The 17,933-nt window shown below is 40.1% G+C and overlaps 2 protein-coding genes across 2 annotated transcripts; one reads left to right on the top strand and one right to left on the bottom strand.

Annotated features, from left to right (window-relative positions):
* The first annotated feature begins 607 nt into the window (after nt 1-607).
* Nucleotides 608-10,564, top strand: LOC123969733 (zinc-binding protein A33-like). Its single transcript, XM_046047363.1, has 7 exons — nt 608-856; nt 4,199-4,294; nt 4,410-4,646; nt 6,117-6,139; nt 6,223-6,341; nt 6,416-6,612; nt 8,699-10,564. The coding sequence occupies exons 1-7, from the start codon at nt 608-610 to the stop codon at nt 9,359-9,361; spliced, it is 1,584 nt and encodes a 527-aa protein (XP_045903319.1). The 3' UTR covers nt 9,362-10,564.
* On the bottom strand, nt 9,982-17,373 carry LOC123969503 (long-chain fatty acid transport protein 1-like). Its single transcript, XM_046046968.1, has 14 exons — nt 17,236-17,373; nt 16,978-17,155; nt 16,720-16,858; nt 16,368-16,623; nt 16,020-16,187; nt 15,306-15,375; nt 13,276-13,367; nt 12,936-13,045; nt 12,566-12,775; nt 12,350-12,476; nt 12,098-12,235; nt 11,680-11,844; nt 11,258-11,404; nt 9,982-11,174 (listed from the first exon to the last, which is right to left on the bottom strand). The coding sequence occupies exons 2-14, from the start codon at nt 17,145-17,147 to the stop codon at nt 11,017-11,019; spliced, it is 1,950 nt and encodes a 649-aa protein (XP_045902924.1). The 5' UTR covers nt 17,148-17,155; nt 17,236-17,373; the 3' UTR covers nt 9,982-11,016.
* Nucleotides 17,374-17,933: the final 560 nt, after the last annotated feature.

Raw genomic sequence — 17,933 nt, 5'->3', positions numbered from 1 at the left:
TTCAGCATAACTCGCCTGGCACAGAGTACATGAAGTACTAGCCTACTGACCAACTCACAGACATGCTCACTCTTGCTATTTTATTAAACCCTCATACAGGCTTGAACCTGGTAGAACAAACATGCAATAACTTAATACTTCATTATTAAAAAGTGAAAATATATATAAAAATCAGATGCTGTGCACATTACACAAATTCACACTCTACACAAGCAAATTACTAAATGTCACCAGAACCCAATTACACTTTATTTTTGCTTGCAAAATATGCCATTCATTGATAGACTTGCTGCACCTCTATGAAGCAAAATAGGTGAAGTAGTAAAAATAACGAGCACAGGCACGAATTTGGCCTTGGTATGTGAGAATAAACCATAAATCACACAGTCATGAAAATCACTACAGTGATGTATGACTTCAGCTCATGTGGACACTTTGGCTAAGTTTCAAGTCGAAGGAGGACTGTGTAAGCAGATCTACTTTAGTGCCTCTCTCTGTACACAGATAGAGCATGAATCCATCAAGACAGCACATACAACACAGATACCCACATACATTAACAGACAGCGCCTCCGCTTTGTCTGTCCCCACACTTTTCATCTGTTTCATGCAAACTCACTGCTTCATTGTGACACAAACCAATTTGGCTTCTAATCTGGAGGCTCCGACCACCAGCAGCCCCTTCGTGAGCTGCAAAGCCTTTCTCCCCAACTCTCCAGAGGGTTGTGAGGAACATGAAGAGAGCCTGTCCGTGTTCTGTTTGGATGACATGGAGCCTTTATGTAAACAATGTGCAGCTGTGAATCATGCAGGACACAAGATTTACCTCCTGACTGAGGCTGCTTCTGACTGCAAGGTAAGAATCTGGCATCAGGTGCTGCAACCACGACTCCAAAACATTTAAATTGCATCGAGAACATCAATTCTACAATTGGTAGAATATTGTATACCTTAGATAATACTGAATCAGTGTAAATGGTTTATTTCCCCTCTTCAGATCACTGCTACTCCTTAAATGAATTGGGTTATAAGAGGACATTTTGTTTTTGATACCTTAAATTACTTTATATTTACATTATATTTATAGCATTTTATGTTGTTGTGTTGCTATTTTGGTTCTTAACCTTTTTGGCTTGTGTCCCCTTAAAACAAAGTGACTTCTTCATGCGACCCCCGTCATATGTTTATTTGCCCACGAGTCGTGAGCAGTTCAACCAAAATGATTTTTCATTAGAATATGTTTAGTATAATATAGTATTTTACATGGCTAAATTTATTATTAGAGAGAAGTCAGGTAAAATGAACTTATTTTTGTGTAGAACAGAGTGTATTTTTGATTCTTTTGATCATCTTGTGCACCCTGAGATTTATCGAGATAAATCTCGCTGAAGTAGAAGACCCACAATAGGCCTATTTATTCCTCAACTGAAAGCAATACTGCATCATGCTGAAGGATTGATACAGAGCAGCTGGGAGGAATTCAGTGTTTTCCTCAAGGACACTTCAGCAGGCCAGATCATTGCCAGCAAGAGTGCTTGAATCATGGTTTTCCAATTAGAGCTGTCCTGCTGCCACAAAGCCAAAGCAAACAGAAACTCTAAGACGCCAAATTACAGCAGAGTGAACACGGGCTATACTTCCGAGATTTGAACCCTATTTTTTACTGAGTCTAAAGGGGGCCATCTCATGACTGTTTTGTACTTCTTCCTCAACATTCTTCCTGCAACCAGAGGAAGCAGATATTTAAACAAGGACGCAGTCAGGCATTTTTTTCATCTCCTGTAAATATTCATTTTCCTGTCCAAACAGATGCCGCCTTGTGTTAATCCAAGATTAGTTTATACAGGCAGAATTTAGACTTTAAAAGAGGCACCAACCTGAAAACTAAGATGGCAATTACTGTTGCTATCATCATGTCACAAAGGAATGTTCAGATCTCACTGGACATGAAATTTGATCTACAGTCTTCACCCTAAAATGTAATGATTTATGTACGACTTGTGTTTTGTCCCCAAAAGGAAGGAGAATCCCCACAATGTGACTGTGACTGATTTATGTTGCCACAACATGAATAATACACACACACACACACACACACACACACACACACACACACACTCATAAAAATGGTAAAAGTAATCTGAAGAAAAGAGCTGGTGGGTTATGTTAACTTCCTGTGAATACTGTCAGTACACAGTGCAGGCTCATGAACGTGGCTCATATAATGATTTTAATCTAATACTCATGTGTGCTTGTAAACTGTATGTTGATTGAGTCAACAGTGCATCGGTTTTAGTTACATGTTTTAACTGGTTCATGAAAAACATATCTAACTACTTAGAGATGTGTTCTACTACTACTACTACATATTACACTGTTAGTGTAATGGTAGTTTGATCAGTAAAACGTTAAGGTTATCATATATTTTGTATATAAAATCTTAGAGATCATGCACAACCACAGTCCACCCACACAGGAGTTTTCCCTTCTGTTGCTTGATCAGGATCCTTCTCAGGAAAGTGTACCCTGTTATCTTTTTTTGAGGCAGTTTGGTGACATAACCACAGTTTCTGCAGTGTTCATCAACTTAAATTTTAGACTGTTTAAAGCCTTTTTTTAATACCACAGGGTACATAATACCACAGAGAAAAGCATGGTGGACATCAGCAGGGACAATAAGGCCTACAATTATTGATTAAGTACATGTACATATCACAATGTCAGAATTAAAAATTCCTATATAATTCTATTATTGCAACATGGACCCAGATAAGTGGCAGAAAATTGATGGATGGATTAAGCAATTAAAATATAATTAATTCAAGTTCCTGTACATTCTTGATCAAATTGACACTTTCGACACAATTGTCCATTAGTGAGTTGATGAGCTAGCTACTGTTGCTAGCATAGCAGTAGTGACAGTGTTCACTACAGCTCTGGTGGTGCTGACTGAAACTGGTAAAGGATTGAACCACCTCCTGCAACACAATCCCACTTTTAGATTACAGGTGTGTAAAGTCTCCCAACATGTTTTTTAATGGTGCTTTCAGACCAAAAGCGAAGCGAGCGTTGGGGGCGGTGAGTTTACATACAAAGTCAATGCAAAGACGCGATTTCCTGTCGGGCGGCGAGAAGCGACGCGAAGGCGAAGCGAAAGCAATGCGAAGGAATTCGCGCGAGTTGAATATTTTCAACCCAAGCGAGAAATTCGCATGACGCTGTGTTGCGATAGCCTATCAACGTTGAGATTGTAAAAAAAAACACAAAACAAAACAGGACATTACTGGGAGAAAAGAAAGCGAGGCGGTTGAACTACCTGGTGAGTTCAGAAAACATGTGTATGTAACTTTATTCCAGCTATCGTACTATACTGTGACCAAGTTAGCATAGCATAGCCCTGATCGATCCAAACTCCATTCAGAAAACAAACATTTTAGAAGTTGTTGTCTTGCTGTCAGACCTGAAAAAGCATGAATTCATATGTTTAACAAAACTGCATCATATTGTAGTTATTTCGGCATCAGTTTGATCCGTTTATTGCTATTTAATCACAACAAAATGTTTACTTTGGGTTCATACAGCTACAGTACTGGCAAGTTGTGTTCATTCAAGTTATTGCGTTAAAATCGCCTTCTCGCGTTGTGTGTGAACACTTGCAGCGAATGTACTCACGCGAGGAAAGCGTGGCGAGGCGAAAATTCGCGGTTGGTCTGAAAGCACCATAAGACCTGTGGATGCCCTGATAATTCCAAGCAGAGCTCCTCCCAGCTTCAACCTGACTAGCGAGAGCAATTAGAAACACCTGCGAGTGTTCAGAGCGTTTAATTTAATGAAAGTATCTAGTACTATAGCTGTTCAGTAAAAGGCACTATATTTCCATCTGAAATGTAGTGACATAGAAGTTCAAAGAAGCATGAAGTACAACTTCCTCAAAAGTTTTCTAAAGTACAGTACTTCAGTAAATGTACTTTTCCACCACTGCTGTATTCAAAATTATACTTTTACTACAGTACATTATACTATAGGAGCCACAACATAATTTTGTAGTATTTCAACTTTTGTAGAAGTAGCAAAAGTAAAAATACTCCCTCTCAGTCCTTTTCCGAATGGATGGTCTAAGGACAGAGGTACAGATTGTAAAGCCAATTTTTTGATATTGGGCTAAATAAATAAATTTGACTTGACTTTGGGCCACTAGGAGGAGCTCAGAACATCAGTAAATGGACTGAAGAAGAAGATGATGGACTTTGAGAAAGTCGCACAGACCTGTGAACATGCATCCAAACATAACCAGGTAGACCTGCGACTACAAATCAAAAAATCAATCAGAACTTTATGGAGCTTGTCCCTGCTTTAGGACCTCCTCTTTATTCCTCACACTTTCTTTGCTTTTTTTGTATTCTTCCCAGGCTGAGGCCAAAGTCACAGAGGAGTGCATGAAAAAGGAATTTGAGAGTCTTCATCAGTTTTTGAGGGAGGAGGAAGCAGCTAGACTGCTTGCACTCAGGGAGAAACAGGAGAAGAAGAAGAGAGAGGCGGTAGATTCGATAGACAGAATGAATCAGGTGATAAAATCTCTGGAGGAGAAGATCCAACTGATTGAAGAGGAGCTGAACACAGGAGGAGATGGGGCTGAATTTTCAGAGGTAACTGTCGATGAAAATTGTATATTACTGGTGAGGGATTAAGCAAATAATTGAGTTACAACCAACCGTTGTCTTTGAAGAATTTATTTATAAAAGAGAATAAACAAAGTACTGTAACACATGTACAGCTGGTCCAGAGACCTGACGCCTAGGGCAGCTTCAGGCGTCTGGTCCTGAGCAAAGGGATGCACAGTCTAGGTTCCTATATTTGGGGGAACAGAGATCCTCTCCCGTCCTTGAATGAACATTCAAGGAGAGGAGAAGAACAACAAGAGGGGGAAAAAACCAAAACAATCTCACAGCTCCGACTTAAACCCTGGTATATGTGGACAGACTAACATATAAAGTAAACAAAAAGGAAAGGATAAGGATAAAAAACACAATACATATATATCTATAAGATATAACAATAATAGTAATATTAATAGTAATAATAATAATAATAGTAAAAGAACCTGCATAAAAGATTACAGTTTTTTTACAACTGCTTACACGCGTTTTCAAATTATGTCTCTTTTAAAAACTCTACAGACAATTCCCCAAACTGCTCGCACAATATGCAAAATGCCTCATATGTTCTTCAAAATGAAACCCTGCATTCAAAATGCCATAAACACATCCCAAAATGAAGCATTGGCATCAAAACACTTTTTTCAAAATAGTAAGTCCTTTGATTTACCATTTACACACTGTCCTGGAGTGAAAGTAATCTGCTGAAAGAGGTGCTGAAAAGTACACTAGATTAGATTGTTGCATACCTGTTCTAATTTCTGAAGGTTCAAATTATGGATGCAAATGTAAACCAACTCAAGTTGGGCTGGACTCTCAGTCCAGCTTCAATCATTGTCAACCTCCTCGTCCTCCTCCTCTTCTTCCTCCTCCTCCTCCTTTCAACTCTTCCTCCTTGAACTTGTCCCCATTGTTGTCCCTTGCCTTTCCCTCCTTCTCCCCTTGCTCTCTGTCCATTGTTGGCATCCATTGTTCAAAACACTAGTATACAGTAGACCTATAAATATATACTGTATACTAAAGCAGTGATTAATTAGTGATCAGTAAAGCAGTTAGTGGTTGCACATGTGAGGAGTGGGTGTGAGACCAGGTAAATAAGTGTAGCATTTTCATTTGTTGTGTTTTGAAAACGACAGCAAGTCACTTCCTGTTAGATTTTTGTGTCTTAGGTAGAGAATTGTAGAAAAGTGTTTTATGCAATTGAAAACTGAGTGAAAGCCTGAGAATTAGCTTATGGTTTTGAAGATTTGAGATGAGTTTTTGGTCTTTGAGTGAGAGGTTTCAAAAATTATGTGACATGTAAAGATTTTGTGTGTAAGCAGTTGTAAAAACTGTAAATGTAAGAGGACACAATTTTCTGCCATAACAGTAACATCAATCAGATGTTACACCATTAATCAATGAATGGTTAAAGGTGTTTGTATTTAAAACAGTAACTATATAAAGTATTTTTTGTTACAGCATTACCAAGACACGCTGAATAGGTATGTGAAATTTCCAGGTATTTTTCACACACAAGCACATACAACTGTATAACTGTCTGCATGTTCATGTTTATTTACTGCAGTACATGGGCAGGTAGAAGTGTGCCACAACAGGTTAGCAGACCTCTAATAGATGTGGCCAAACACCTGGGTAACCTCCAGTATGGTGTGTGGGAGAAGATGAAACACATCGCCCCCTACAGTCAGTCTCTTTCAATGCATGAATGCATTTCTTGTTTCACCTTCAGTCCCTTTGACCCACTTTGTATCTTGCAGCTCCAGTGACCCTGGACCCTAGGACAGCTGGCCAGTCTCTGAGGGTGTCTCCTGGTTTAAACAGTTTCCATTTCACCCCTGGTCCCTCACAGGATGCTGCTTTCTCTGTCCCAGCTAACCCTGAACGTTTCCACCCTTATTCCTGCATCCTGGCAAGAGAGGGCTTTGACTCCGGAGTGCACTGTTGGCATATTGAGGTATTTCCTCTAGCTGAGAAGTAGGGGTAAATCGGGGCGAAAGTAACAGGGGACGAAAGTAACAAGGCGATTTTGTCAGAGCCCTGACTGCATTTGCAGTCCAAGCTGTGACAGCACCTTCATCACGCAACACTTGATAGGGCTGCCAAATATCGCATGATTTCGTTATCGTTTCCCGCGGCCGTCTTCAGAAAACTGTTTTCGAGCAGGCAAGTAAATTTCTGAAGCTGTACTGTTTTTAGAATTATAAGTTGTGTCTCTCGTTTCATGTGTCACAGTAATGATTAATCTACAGGTTATTTAGTTCTTTAACACACCCTGAAGTTTGCCCTGTCAGAGTTTTTCAGTATGACGTATTACTTTAGCCATGTTTCTTTTGTCCCGCTGCTAATGTGGTGAGTTTCTCTGTGTTGCAGCATGTATTGAAACATGTTTATGTTATATTATAGCCTACCAACAGATTATGCCAAGTGTGAGGGTCAGAAAGACAGACAGAGGTCTGATTCAGCCAGATGTTTTCAGGCACATTTTGGAATTACGTATAAAAACAGCTAGATAGAAACATGACTATTTTTGCATTATTTTTGAAAATTTATATTTGTTATGAATATTCATTTTCATATTGTTCATATTGTTGAAGAAATGTTTTATAAAATGGATTAACATTGCCAATAAAAAACATTTTGAACAAGTATACGGTTGGGTTACTTTTGAAACATTTGAAGAAACTCTAAATAGATAATAAATAAAATGAAAATGTAATTTATACATTTTCTGCAAAGATAAATGACAAAATAAATTTGCAGTTACATATTTACAAGGTCATAGTCACGTATATTTAATAAGAACAAGGGAAACACAAAAAATCTAGTTGTGTTACTTTGACCCAACAGATGGGGTCGAAAGTAACAATGTGCCGCTTATGTTTAAAGTGAAATTATAGGGAAGTCGTTCTGCATTTGTACAAAATACCACCTGATATTGATATTAAATATATCACTGTCTACAACATAATCTTTTAAAATCAGGTTTTTCTGAAAAATTGTACTTTCGCCCCTGCTCTCCCCTATAACAGTGAGCTCTATTATTGGTATTAATATTGGCACAGAAAATAGTTGCAGTACACATAATTTATAAGCTGCCTTTTAATGTACTGGTCATTTTCTTGATTCAGGTTTAATACATTTCTGTTCAGTTTTAGTTCATATATACAGGTACTATTTGTATTTACATATTGACTATAGCCTGACCCATCAACGCCAATACTGATATCACTCATTTTGAACAAAAACACATGACATAAAAAATGTCGATACAGTTCCTAGATTGATTTTTTTTTTTTTTTTTTTTTAATTAAGACCAAGATACATATAGTGGGACATTTGACATTGTACAAGTCATCTTGTCAGTACTCACTGTTGGACAAACTACTTAATGGTGGGCACAATTTCTAAATGACCTCAAACCCAGTTTGGCATTTCTTGAAACCAATGCCAGTATCTGGTTCAGGCAACCCGCTTCCCCCACCACACCTTTCAGACATCGCACCATCTCTGTAAGTTTCTGAAACCAACAAGCTGACATTCACACCCACTTTATGCCATGATTAGCCAGCTGTGTGGAGGTGAGAAAGTAAGCAGGGTTTGAACTACTCTCCCAAGCTCTCTTTTTTTTTTTTTTATTCTTCACACAACTATTTCTGTCCCTTTTCCTGTGAACAATGCTATGAATGTCATTAAAATGGCTCTGCCCCCAGTGTTTGAAGGCTGGCTTTTCATTCGGCCTTCTAACTATCATGTTCAATGCTTTTGATTTCCCACGGGTCGGACGTCATTACTTACGTACTAGTTCTGACTGAGAATAACCTGACCCTTACTGTCATGACACGCTGTCATTGATAATAAAAGTAATGTTCAAAATCCAGCCTTCTCATTGACACATATAATTTTACTGGTGTCAGTCTCAAAAATCCAGTATCCGCTTGGCTCTTATACACGTATACACGTATGTTTCTGAACTGCTAGCATAGGAATTGTCCCTGCTATCTACCCTGTCTGTCTTATCTTTTTCTCTATTATTTCAACAGGTTGGTGACACCAATAATTGGACAGTCGGTGTGGCTGCACAGTCCGTGTCCAGGAGGACAGAGTTTGAGGCCTGTCCAGAGGCAGGACTCTGGTGTATCAGCCTGCGAGACGGCAAGTACCAAGCTCTGACCACTCCCTCTGAAGACCGAAATCTCAACAACTCACCCCACCTTAGAAGAGTCCGTGTGAAGCTGGACTGGGTTGAAGGGACGTTGAAATTCATAAATGCTGATACTGCCACACATCTTTTCACATTTAGATATTGCTTTACTGAAAAGGTCTACCCATACTTTGAGAGTATATCGCTGTGTGGAGGCCTTGCTCTGTTGGCACAGAGCGTGAACATCAGAGTGGGGTCAGATTATGTCCCTGTGGAAGACACTGCTATCACTGAGGGGGATCGGGTGATGAACAGCAAATCCTGCACTGAGAGAGACATTGACACTGCATCGACTAACAGCAGCAAGATGTCAGAGAGCAGATGTCTGACTGAAGAGAAAAACTCAGCAATTGGTTCTGTGCGAGAGGAGAAGAACACCAAACCTCAAGGATGCACCAGGAAGGACCAGCTCATTAAAACAAAGCTGGCTGGAAAGGAAAAGAAAAAAGACAAAAACAGAGCAGCAAGCCCAGGTTCAGTCCTAACTACCATGTTTCACTGAACAGAGCCCGCAAGGAATCCAGCAATCACAAACAAATCCACATGAATCATGTTGATTATTATACTTGTGATGAAAATAAATAACTAAATAAATAAGAGACTACAGCCATAATTAACTATACTACCTACTATACTAAGTGTTGTTCTAAGTTTTTAGTCATGCTAGCTCTGTGGCTCTAGGGATGGCAATATTAGTCTGTTGGTTGGTCGGGAGTGTATCTATGTTCCCAAGGTCATACTGTTCTCCAGCACATTATCCTCTTGATATGACACAATGAGGGGACCTTTCAAAAAGGTTTTATGTTCTCAACAGTGTTTTTTCTCTTGGTAATCACCCACCTACAGCTTTAACAGCTTACTGATGTAATGCTCCTTGAAACATACCCCTCAAATTAGCAGGCAATACAGTTCTCTTGACTAGACATTGCTATGTCCACAGTGGGTGAAAACATATTTTTATCATTCGAACAGCATTTGAAATGCCCATGTCCTCCCAAAGTCTTTGCTATTTGAATGTTAGCCCATACCAGTATCTTACAATGTTAATTTTTTATCAAGAGACACACGTTTAGATTTTGCTTTACTGAAAAGGTGTACAGCTGCTAACATACATGTAAACTCTCTGATTACATTGTATTTTGTGTAGTGTACATTTGCTGTGTGCTCATCAGTATTTAAAAGGCTCTGAAATTGTACCTCAGTGTAACCCACCTATAGTGATCATGGTTACAGTGATCAACCACTAATATGGATTAAGAAAAACATGAGACAGAATCATTCCCATACAAATGCTGTTTTAAACAATTCATGTATACAGTGTTCAGTGGGTCTTTTCATACATATAAATATATATGGAAAAATAAAATCTGTACATTTTATCAATACATTTGTGTTCAAACTCTGCTACCAGTTCACCTACAGTCTAATTTCAGGCCTGATAAAAATTATGAAATGCACTGAAACCACCGCCAAGCTGTGGCTTAGTAGCCCATTTGTAACACTGACTTTACTGTATTTGTAAACAGCACAATAGTGTTTTAGCCTCTAGCCTAATTATAATTTCAACTACAGTAAACTATATTTTATACAATACTGTATTACTGTGAAATGTATTTGAATTATACACTGTACAGTAATTTAATTTGTACAGTGAAACAGCTGCACCGTATTTTGAAACAGCCAATAAAATCCAGTAAACAGCAAAGCTGTCTGTTTGATTACTTTATATTCATGTAATAAATATACAAATGTCAATTAGATGGTAATCTACATGACAAATTAAATAGAAAAAACATCTGCTTAATTTCATGATCACTAAAAGTGGTTTCCACTGTATATCCTGACAACAGAGGCTTATAATTTGAGTTTTACTTTAAATTGATGAATTTAGATTGATGATTCATGTTGTCCTCTCTTTAAATGCCATCAACTGTTACAGGCTTATATAGTATTTTACTGGATCTGGAATAACACTGATGCAAAGTTAGGAAATTGCATTAAATTTGGTAACAAATAAATGGGTTTGTTCAATTGCAAAACACAGTGACCCAATTATATTTATATCAGTGTAAACAGTTTTCTTTTCCCTCTCTTTCCCCATTGAAAAATAAACTCTGTCCTCTATAACAGTCTGTATCTTCTCAGCCTCCTCCTGTCTCATAGACACACTCTCCCCTCCATGATGGCACTATATAGTTCATCGGTGACAGCCTCGTAATGCCCAGCACAACTGTTCAGAAAATAAATCTCTTCAAGCGAGTCTTTTGGCTTGTATCCTTCCCTCTGCACTCGTGTCTTCTGGATTTTGAAGGTACCTGAGGAGAAAAGTGGAAAATGAAGTTCACATGCGACTTTTTTAACGTGTGCACGTTTGCATGTCCTTGCATCACTGTCTCACCTGTAGTGTCAACACAGGGCATGAGTCGGAGGAAGACGGGGCGTGCGTAGGATGGCAGGGCTTTCTGTACAGCAATCAAGAACGCATCGAGGTCAAACTGGCCTCCTGCGTGAGCTATTGCTGCCATACCGGCCTTTCCCTCCACACCTGAACAGACAGGTGAAGTAATGAATAAAGGGCCGTGATCTTAGGCAAGGCAAGTTTATTTGTATAGCACATTTCAACAACAAGGCAATTCAAAGTGCTTTACATTTAACATAAAAGCAACATAGGGAAATTACACATTAAAATATAATTTTGGTCAAATAGAACATAAAAAAAGGATTTTTTTAAAAAACAAAGAAATTAAATTAATTTAAAAATTAATTTCTCTTTAATTCATGTGGTTTGTGTGTGTTTTTCCCATCCCGCCTCGTCTCTACCTGGTACAGAAACTCCATAGACAGCTACATCAGTGTGACCCAACAGCCGGCTAAGGACTCCCTCCACCTCTGTGGTGGAAACGTTCTCCCCTCGCCAACGAAATGTGTCACCACTGCGGTCCCTGAAATACATGTAGCCATATTCATCCATCACCAGCACGTCACCTGAGAGACAGAGATAATAACAATAATTATCATCCCTGGAGGGGAAGAAGGGAAAGATTGTAGTGATAATGAAACAGCAAGGACAGGTTCCCAGTCTGTCATCACATGCCCATTCACGCTTTAGGGCAATTTAAAGTCTCCAACCCAGCTGTCTTACATTGTATGTCTATGGGAGGAAACATGATTGAACCCAGACAGACAATCGTCATTATTCTGACTGTAGGCTATTCTAAAAATACAAGATGAAACATACCTGAGACATAAGCAGAGTCTCCCATCTTGAAGACATTGTGAGCTATTTTCTGATTTGTGGCATCCTGATCAGCGTAACCGTCGAATCTCCTGAGCGGATCAGTGTGGTTTATGCGTCCCACTAACATACCTGGCTCACCTGCAGAGGCAGAGAAAGATGGAGGAGGAGACAATTAATCATTTTGACACATTTATAAAATCTCCAGTTTGTATATCTATATTTGTCTGTGAGAGGGATTGTGTGTGTTCCCACCAGGCAGACAGGGTATACAGAGTCCCTGTGAATCCCTGAGCAGCTGTCCATTCTCCCCCTGCAGCCTGACCAATCTGATGGGGTAAAAGCTTGGCAGGATGCGACTGTTGAAGCCACATGCCCCCACCTGGGCGGGTAAGATGACACATACATGAGACAGGATACATTTTGGAAAAGACCTTCACTCTACCTAAAGTAATTTAAAATAACACACACCTTTCCGTCTATGTTAATCAGGCTGCAGTTGCACTCTGTGGCGCCATAAAATTCCCCAACTCGTTTGATTCTGAATCTCTGGACAAACTCTTCCCACACTGACTGACGAAGGCCGTTACCCATTGCAACACGCACACAGTGATGTGCCTCAGATGGACGGACTGGCTGGGCCAAAAGGTATCGGCAAATCTCACCTATGTATATAATTACCTGGACACACACACACAGACAAAGGACAGAACAATATAACGTTAGTCAGTATTAGTTGAAAAGAATCAGTAGAACAACTGGCCTGCACCTGGACGCTCCTCATTGTTAACTTTAGTTTAGTTTAGTTTAGTTTTAGACTTTAGTGGCCGTGTTAACTCACTGTGCAGTTGTGTTTGGCACAATCATCCCAGAAGCGACTGGCTGAAAACTTCCTCCTTACTACAACAGTCAAACCAAAGAGCAAACACTGGCCTACACCCATGATGGTACCTGTAAACATTTAATGTTTTTCACATGCATGCACATATACACACACACACACACACACACACACACAAAAGAAAAAAAGAAAGAAAGAATGATAATGGTCAACTTTTGTGTTTTTATCTCTTAAGCTTAACATGTATGGGAAGTGAGGTAAATCTGTCACTGAATATACAACAACATGTGCCGGGAATAGAAGATTAAGGCCAAGAGAGAGCGACTGGACTGAGGCCTACCTGCAGAATGATACAGGGGAAGGCAGTTGTAGATGATGTCGTCACGACACAAGCCAAAGGAGTGGAAGCCAAAGGCAGCAATGCGATAATACCTGACAAAAAAGATGGAATAAACTGACTGACATCCATCATCACCCGACCACACCTCGTCAAATAATACCCACAAGAGATCCTTTTTAATTGACACCATTTTAACTGCAGTTTGTGGGAGAGGGGGTTGTGGCCAGTTCAGTGGTCTGTCCGGTGACCATAGTTGGTAACGTGGATGACATGCTACTACCAGTTGCGGCGCTAAGGCTCGAGCTCAGTGGTCCGTCACGTGGTCCTTCTTGTCCCACAGTAATCTACCACACACCTCCTTTGTCTTGGCTCCCCTACTACTACACTTTTGTTAGTTATTAAATGAATTGTTTTTGATGAGGGAGACAAACATCAAAAATCATAATATTTTGAATATGAATGATATTCTGTTGTCAAAAAGGCATACATTGTATTGTTGTATTGTTGAAGAATGAGACAAAGATAAATCATGTCAGAACTTTTCCCACCTTTTATGTGACCTACAATGTCAAAAACCAATCCCATTCAAACTCCTGTTAACTGGAAGTCATTACACACCTGCCATCATTTAAAGTGACTCTGATTAATCACAAATAAAGTTCAGCTGTACTAGTATGATTTTCCTGACATTTTCTTAGTTGCATCTCAGAGCAAAAGCCACAGTCCCCAGGGAGCTTCCAGAGCATCAGAGGGATCTCATTGTTGAAAGATAACAGTCAGGAGAAGGGTACAAAAGAATTTCCAAGGCATTAGATATACAGTACCATGGCACACAGTGAAGACAGTCATCATCAAGAGGAGAAAATGGGGCACAACTGTGACTTTACCAACAACTGGACGTCGCTCCAAAATTGATGAAAAGACAAGAAAACTGGTCAGGGAGGCTTCCAAGAGGCCTACAGCAACATTAAAGGAACTGCAGGAATTTCTGGCAAGTACTGGCTGTGTGGTACATGTGACAACTATCTCCTATATTCTTCATATGAATGGGCAATGGGGTAGGGTGGCAAGATGGAAGCCTTTTCTTACAAAGAAAAACATCTAAGCACAGCTGAAGTTTGCAAAAACAAACATCAAGTACCCCAAAAGCATGTGGGAAAAAGTGTTATGGTCTGATGAAACCAAGGTAGAACTTTTTGGCCATAATTCCAAAAGGTATGTTTGGCACAAAAACAACACTGCAAACCCACAGTGAGGCTTGGGGTTGGCAGCGTCATGCTTCGGGCTGTTAGTTAGGGCCTTAGTCAGTGTGGAAGGAATTATGAGAGAACAGGTTCCCATCCATTAGAAAGCTGAAGATGAAGAGGAAGTTCACCTTTCAGCACAGCAAAGCACATATCCAAATCCACAAAAGCATGGCTTCCCCAGAAGAAGATTAACATTTTGGAATGGCCCAGCCAGATCCCAGACCTGAATCCACTTGAACAGCTGTGGGGTGATCTGAAGAGGGCTATGCACAGTATCAGTTTAAGGGTGTGCATACTTATGCAACCAGGTAATTGTAAGGTTTTTAATTCCCCCCCCCCTCAAAGATTTCAGTTTGTTTTCCAATGGAATTATTCACACTATAGGTCACATTAAAGGTGGAAAAAGACACGATTTATCTTTGTCTCATTCTTTTACATCGCAAGAACCTGGCATTTTAACAGACCACTGAACTGCCTATAACCCCTGCTGATTTAGGGATTCTGATATAACATTTTTAAAGGTTTTTCATAGCTTGTAAAATTTTTCTGAACTCCGAGTGTAAGAGTTACTCGCTCGAAAACCTTTGGAGGGCTCCCAGCAATCATTTGACAGTAACAAATGACATAGAGGTGACAAAAATAATCAGCAAATGTGTGTGAGCAAATCATCAGAGCTGGTGCACCTTAAAAGTTGCTACTGTGAGTGGCTTTCAAGATGTTTTTAAAACCTCCATAAACTTAATGCATTGTTATCAGTTTAGAGGAGATCGCAGAAAAACCGACCGACTGTGCACCACAACAGCTGGTTTTGGCATTCCTGTTGTACCAGAAGTGTAGATGTAGAAAAGTCTGTCTGCATGGAGGGAGAGGGGAGAGGGGGACAAAGAAACATGAGGAGTTAGCAGTTGAATGTTTAAGGGACTGCTAAGTACTTTTGTTCACCTTCATGCTTTGTCTTTTGTTTATTTCAGTGTTTCCAGTGTGTGCACCCGGACCCCCCTCCCCCCACCCCATCATTCCTAAACATATTTCTGTCTCTCCTTCCATTACCTCTGTATGTCTGACAGGCTGTGCAAGCAAAGACTTGAAAAATAAAAAGTATTAGCTTAGGAATGTCATGTGAAAGGTGAGAACTATTACAGATAAGCAAACCAATAAGAGAAAAGTTTATGAACAAATATCAATCACCTAGTAAGGGAAAATTGAAGTTTAGAGTAAATTTTAAATGTATTATATCAAATAAAAATAACAGCTTGCACTTGAATGATGTGTGACATATTATTTCTTTGAAGGGAGTTCATGGTGTCTCTGACAGTGGTGTGTGCTCTCCAGTGGATTCAATCCCAAACTGGCAGAGAGCAGTTTTTTCTGACAGGCAAAGACTTGTTTAGGAATACAAGGTGTTGCAATCAAAACTTTTTAATATGTAACAAGGACCTTATATGGCAACACAGTCATACCCGTAACCCTATGCACAATCACCCTGCAGAGTCTCACCATTGAATCCCTTCCTGAGTGTGTAGTTCGGGGGGTGTTTGGGCGAACGGTCCAGCAAGGCGTCCAGGCTTTGAACTTGGAGGCTTCTGAGCATTTCATCATCGTCCCGCTCACCACTGCTGAACAAAACCATGTCGGGCTGCAGAGAGCCGCTCACCTCTGACACCGCTGGGAGACAATGAAAAGTCAAAAATGTAGAACAAGAATGCACATTTTTTTGCATTAGCAGAGGATCACACTCAGCTATTTATCACTCCACTCAACTGCTCTGCATACCCAGTATCAATCAGTCAACGTCTCCAGCTATGTAACTGTATCTCTTTCTTTATTCTACTATCATGTTCCTACCTTCTCTCATCTCTGTCCCGAACACCATTGCCCGAGCACCAGACACTCTAACACAGTGAAGCAGAGAGTGCTGCCGAAGGTTGTGGTTGATGAGTGCCGTCTCTACACCGATCATAGCCAGACCCAACCACAGAGCCGCCACTAAAGGCTGGCTTTCCATGTACAAGGCCACCACATCTCCCTCAGCCCATCCCTGAGCCAGTGCCCAGTGAGCCACAGCATGGCATCGCTCCTGCAGCTCCCTGAAACTCCAAACCTGGAATATAATGAACATGGAAATGCAGTCAGCTTTGACAACAACATGACTGATATTGAAGCATGCATTTATTTGTATTCCTTGTTGAGTCCTCACTTCTCCCGTAGGCTCGTAGATAAAAGCAGGTTTGTCTGGGTGCCGGGTCACCATCTGGGCAAACAGGGCAGGGATGGTGCTTCTGTTTCGCAGGTTACGGTCCATGGAAGACTTCACTCGCAGAATCACAGCCAGACACCTTTTAGATGGAGAGGAGAGTAGGAAAGGGAGGAATAAAAGAAAAATAGGAAAGGAGTAGGCCACTTGAAAGATGACGCACGTAACACACACACACGCATATTCACACCTGCTACTTACAATAGGTCTCTTTTGATGGTGCGTAGAACTACAAGTATGAACTTCCAGGAACCCCTCCAGACCACGAAGAGCCCCAGCCCTGCCAACAGGCTGCAAAACCAGGGGAGGGAGAGCAGCCTAACAGCCCCAAACGCACAGAGGCACACTAGGACACCACTCATCAGATGCATAGTATTATCTGTGTGGGTAAAAACAGTGACTTCATGCAGAAAAACAATCACAATACATAGAAATATATTTTGGTGAAAGGACGCTTACCTGTCCAAAAATTTAAATCCTGTTCCACCTAGAAATAAAGACAAAAGTTAGCAGCAGCGATGTGCTTTAAAGGGCTCTTCCACGAGTCCAAAGAAGTCTCAGTAAACTCTTTAGTGGAGCCACAGTGTGAGCAGGAGCTTAAGACTAAAGTGAGTGAAGAGTGGCAGCACATACTGTAGCTGAGAGCAGCACAGGTTGCAACTCATAAACTCTTGCGTCACTGCAGCACTGCTGTGTGATTCACAAGCTTGCCAGGAGAAAATTTGTATACATGTTTTAATTACGCAGATTTTTTTTATGCATATATATTTGTGATATGGGAAATGTATTGGCTCTCTGACGTTGTTCTGTGATTCTGTATGTAGGCTATCTGACTATTTTTGTAATAAATAGTTGGTTTTTTTAAAATGACACCGCTAGAACAATTTACACTGTATAATGTATAATTATAAATGGCTGATTTCATGAGGTGTGTTTCAGCAACAGTCAGAAACAACCACATCAACACACACAGTCGAACTATTTTAGTAAAACTACAGAAAATAGCCTACAATGGAAAAATAGGCTACAATAAAAGAACTGAACACAAAACTGCAGAATGGCACCTGTTGCTGAAAACATGCAAGCAAAATTTAAGAGTTGTATTCTGGGTAACACTATATAGAAGTGGTTGTGAAGTTTATCATGTTTTGGATGGA

This window comes from Micropterus dolomieu, linkage group LG04 (genome assembly GCF_021292245.1).
Source record: "Micropterus dolomieu isolate WLL.071019.BEF.003 ecotype Adirondacks linkage group LG04, ASM2129224v1, whole genome shotgun sequence".
Taxonomy (NCBI): Eukaryota; Metazoa; Chordata; class Actinopteri; order Centrarchiformes; family Centrarchidae; genus Micropterus; species Micropterus dolomieu.
This window is presented reverse-complemented; position numbering and strand designations above follow the sequence as displayed.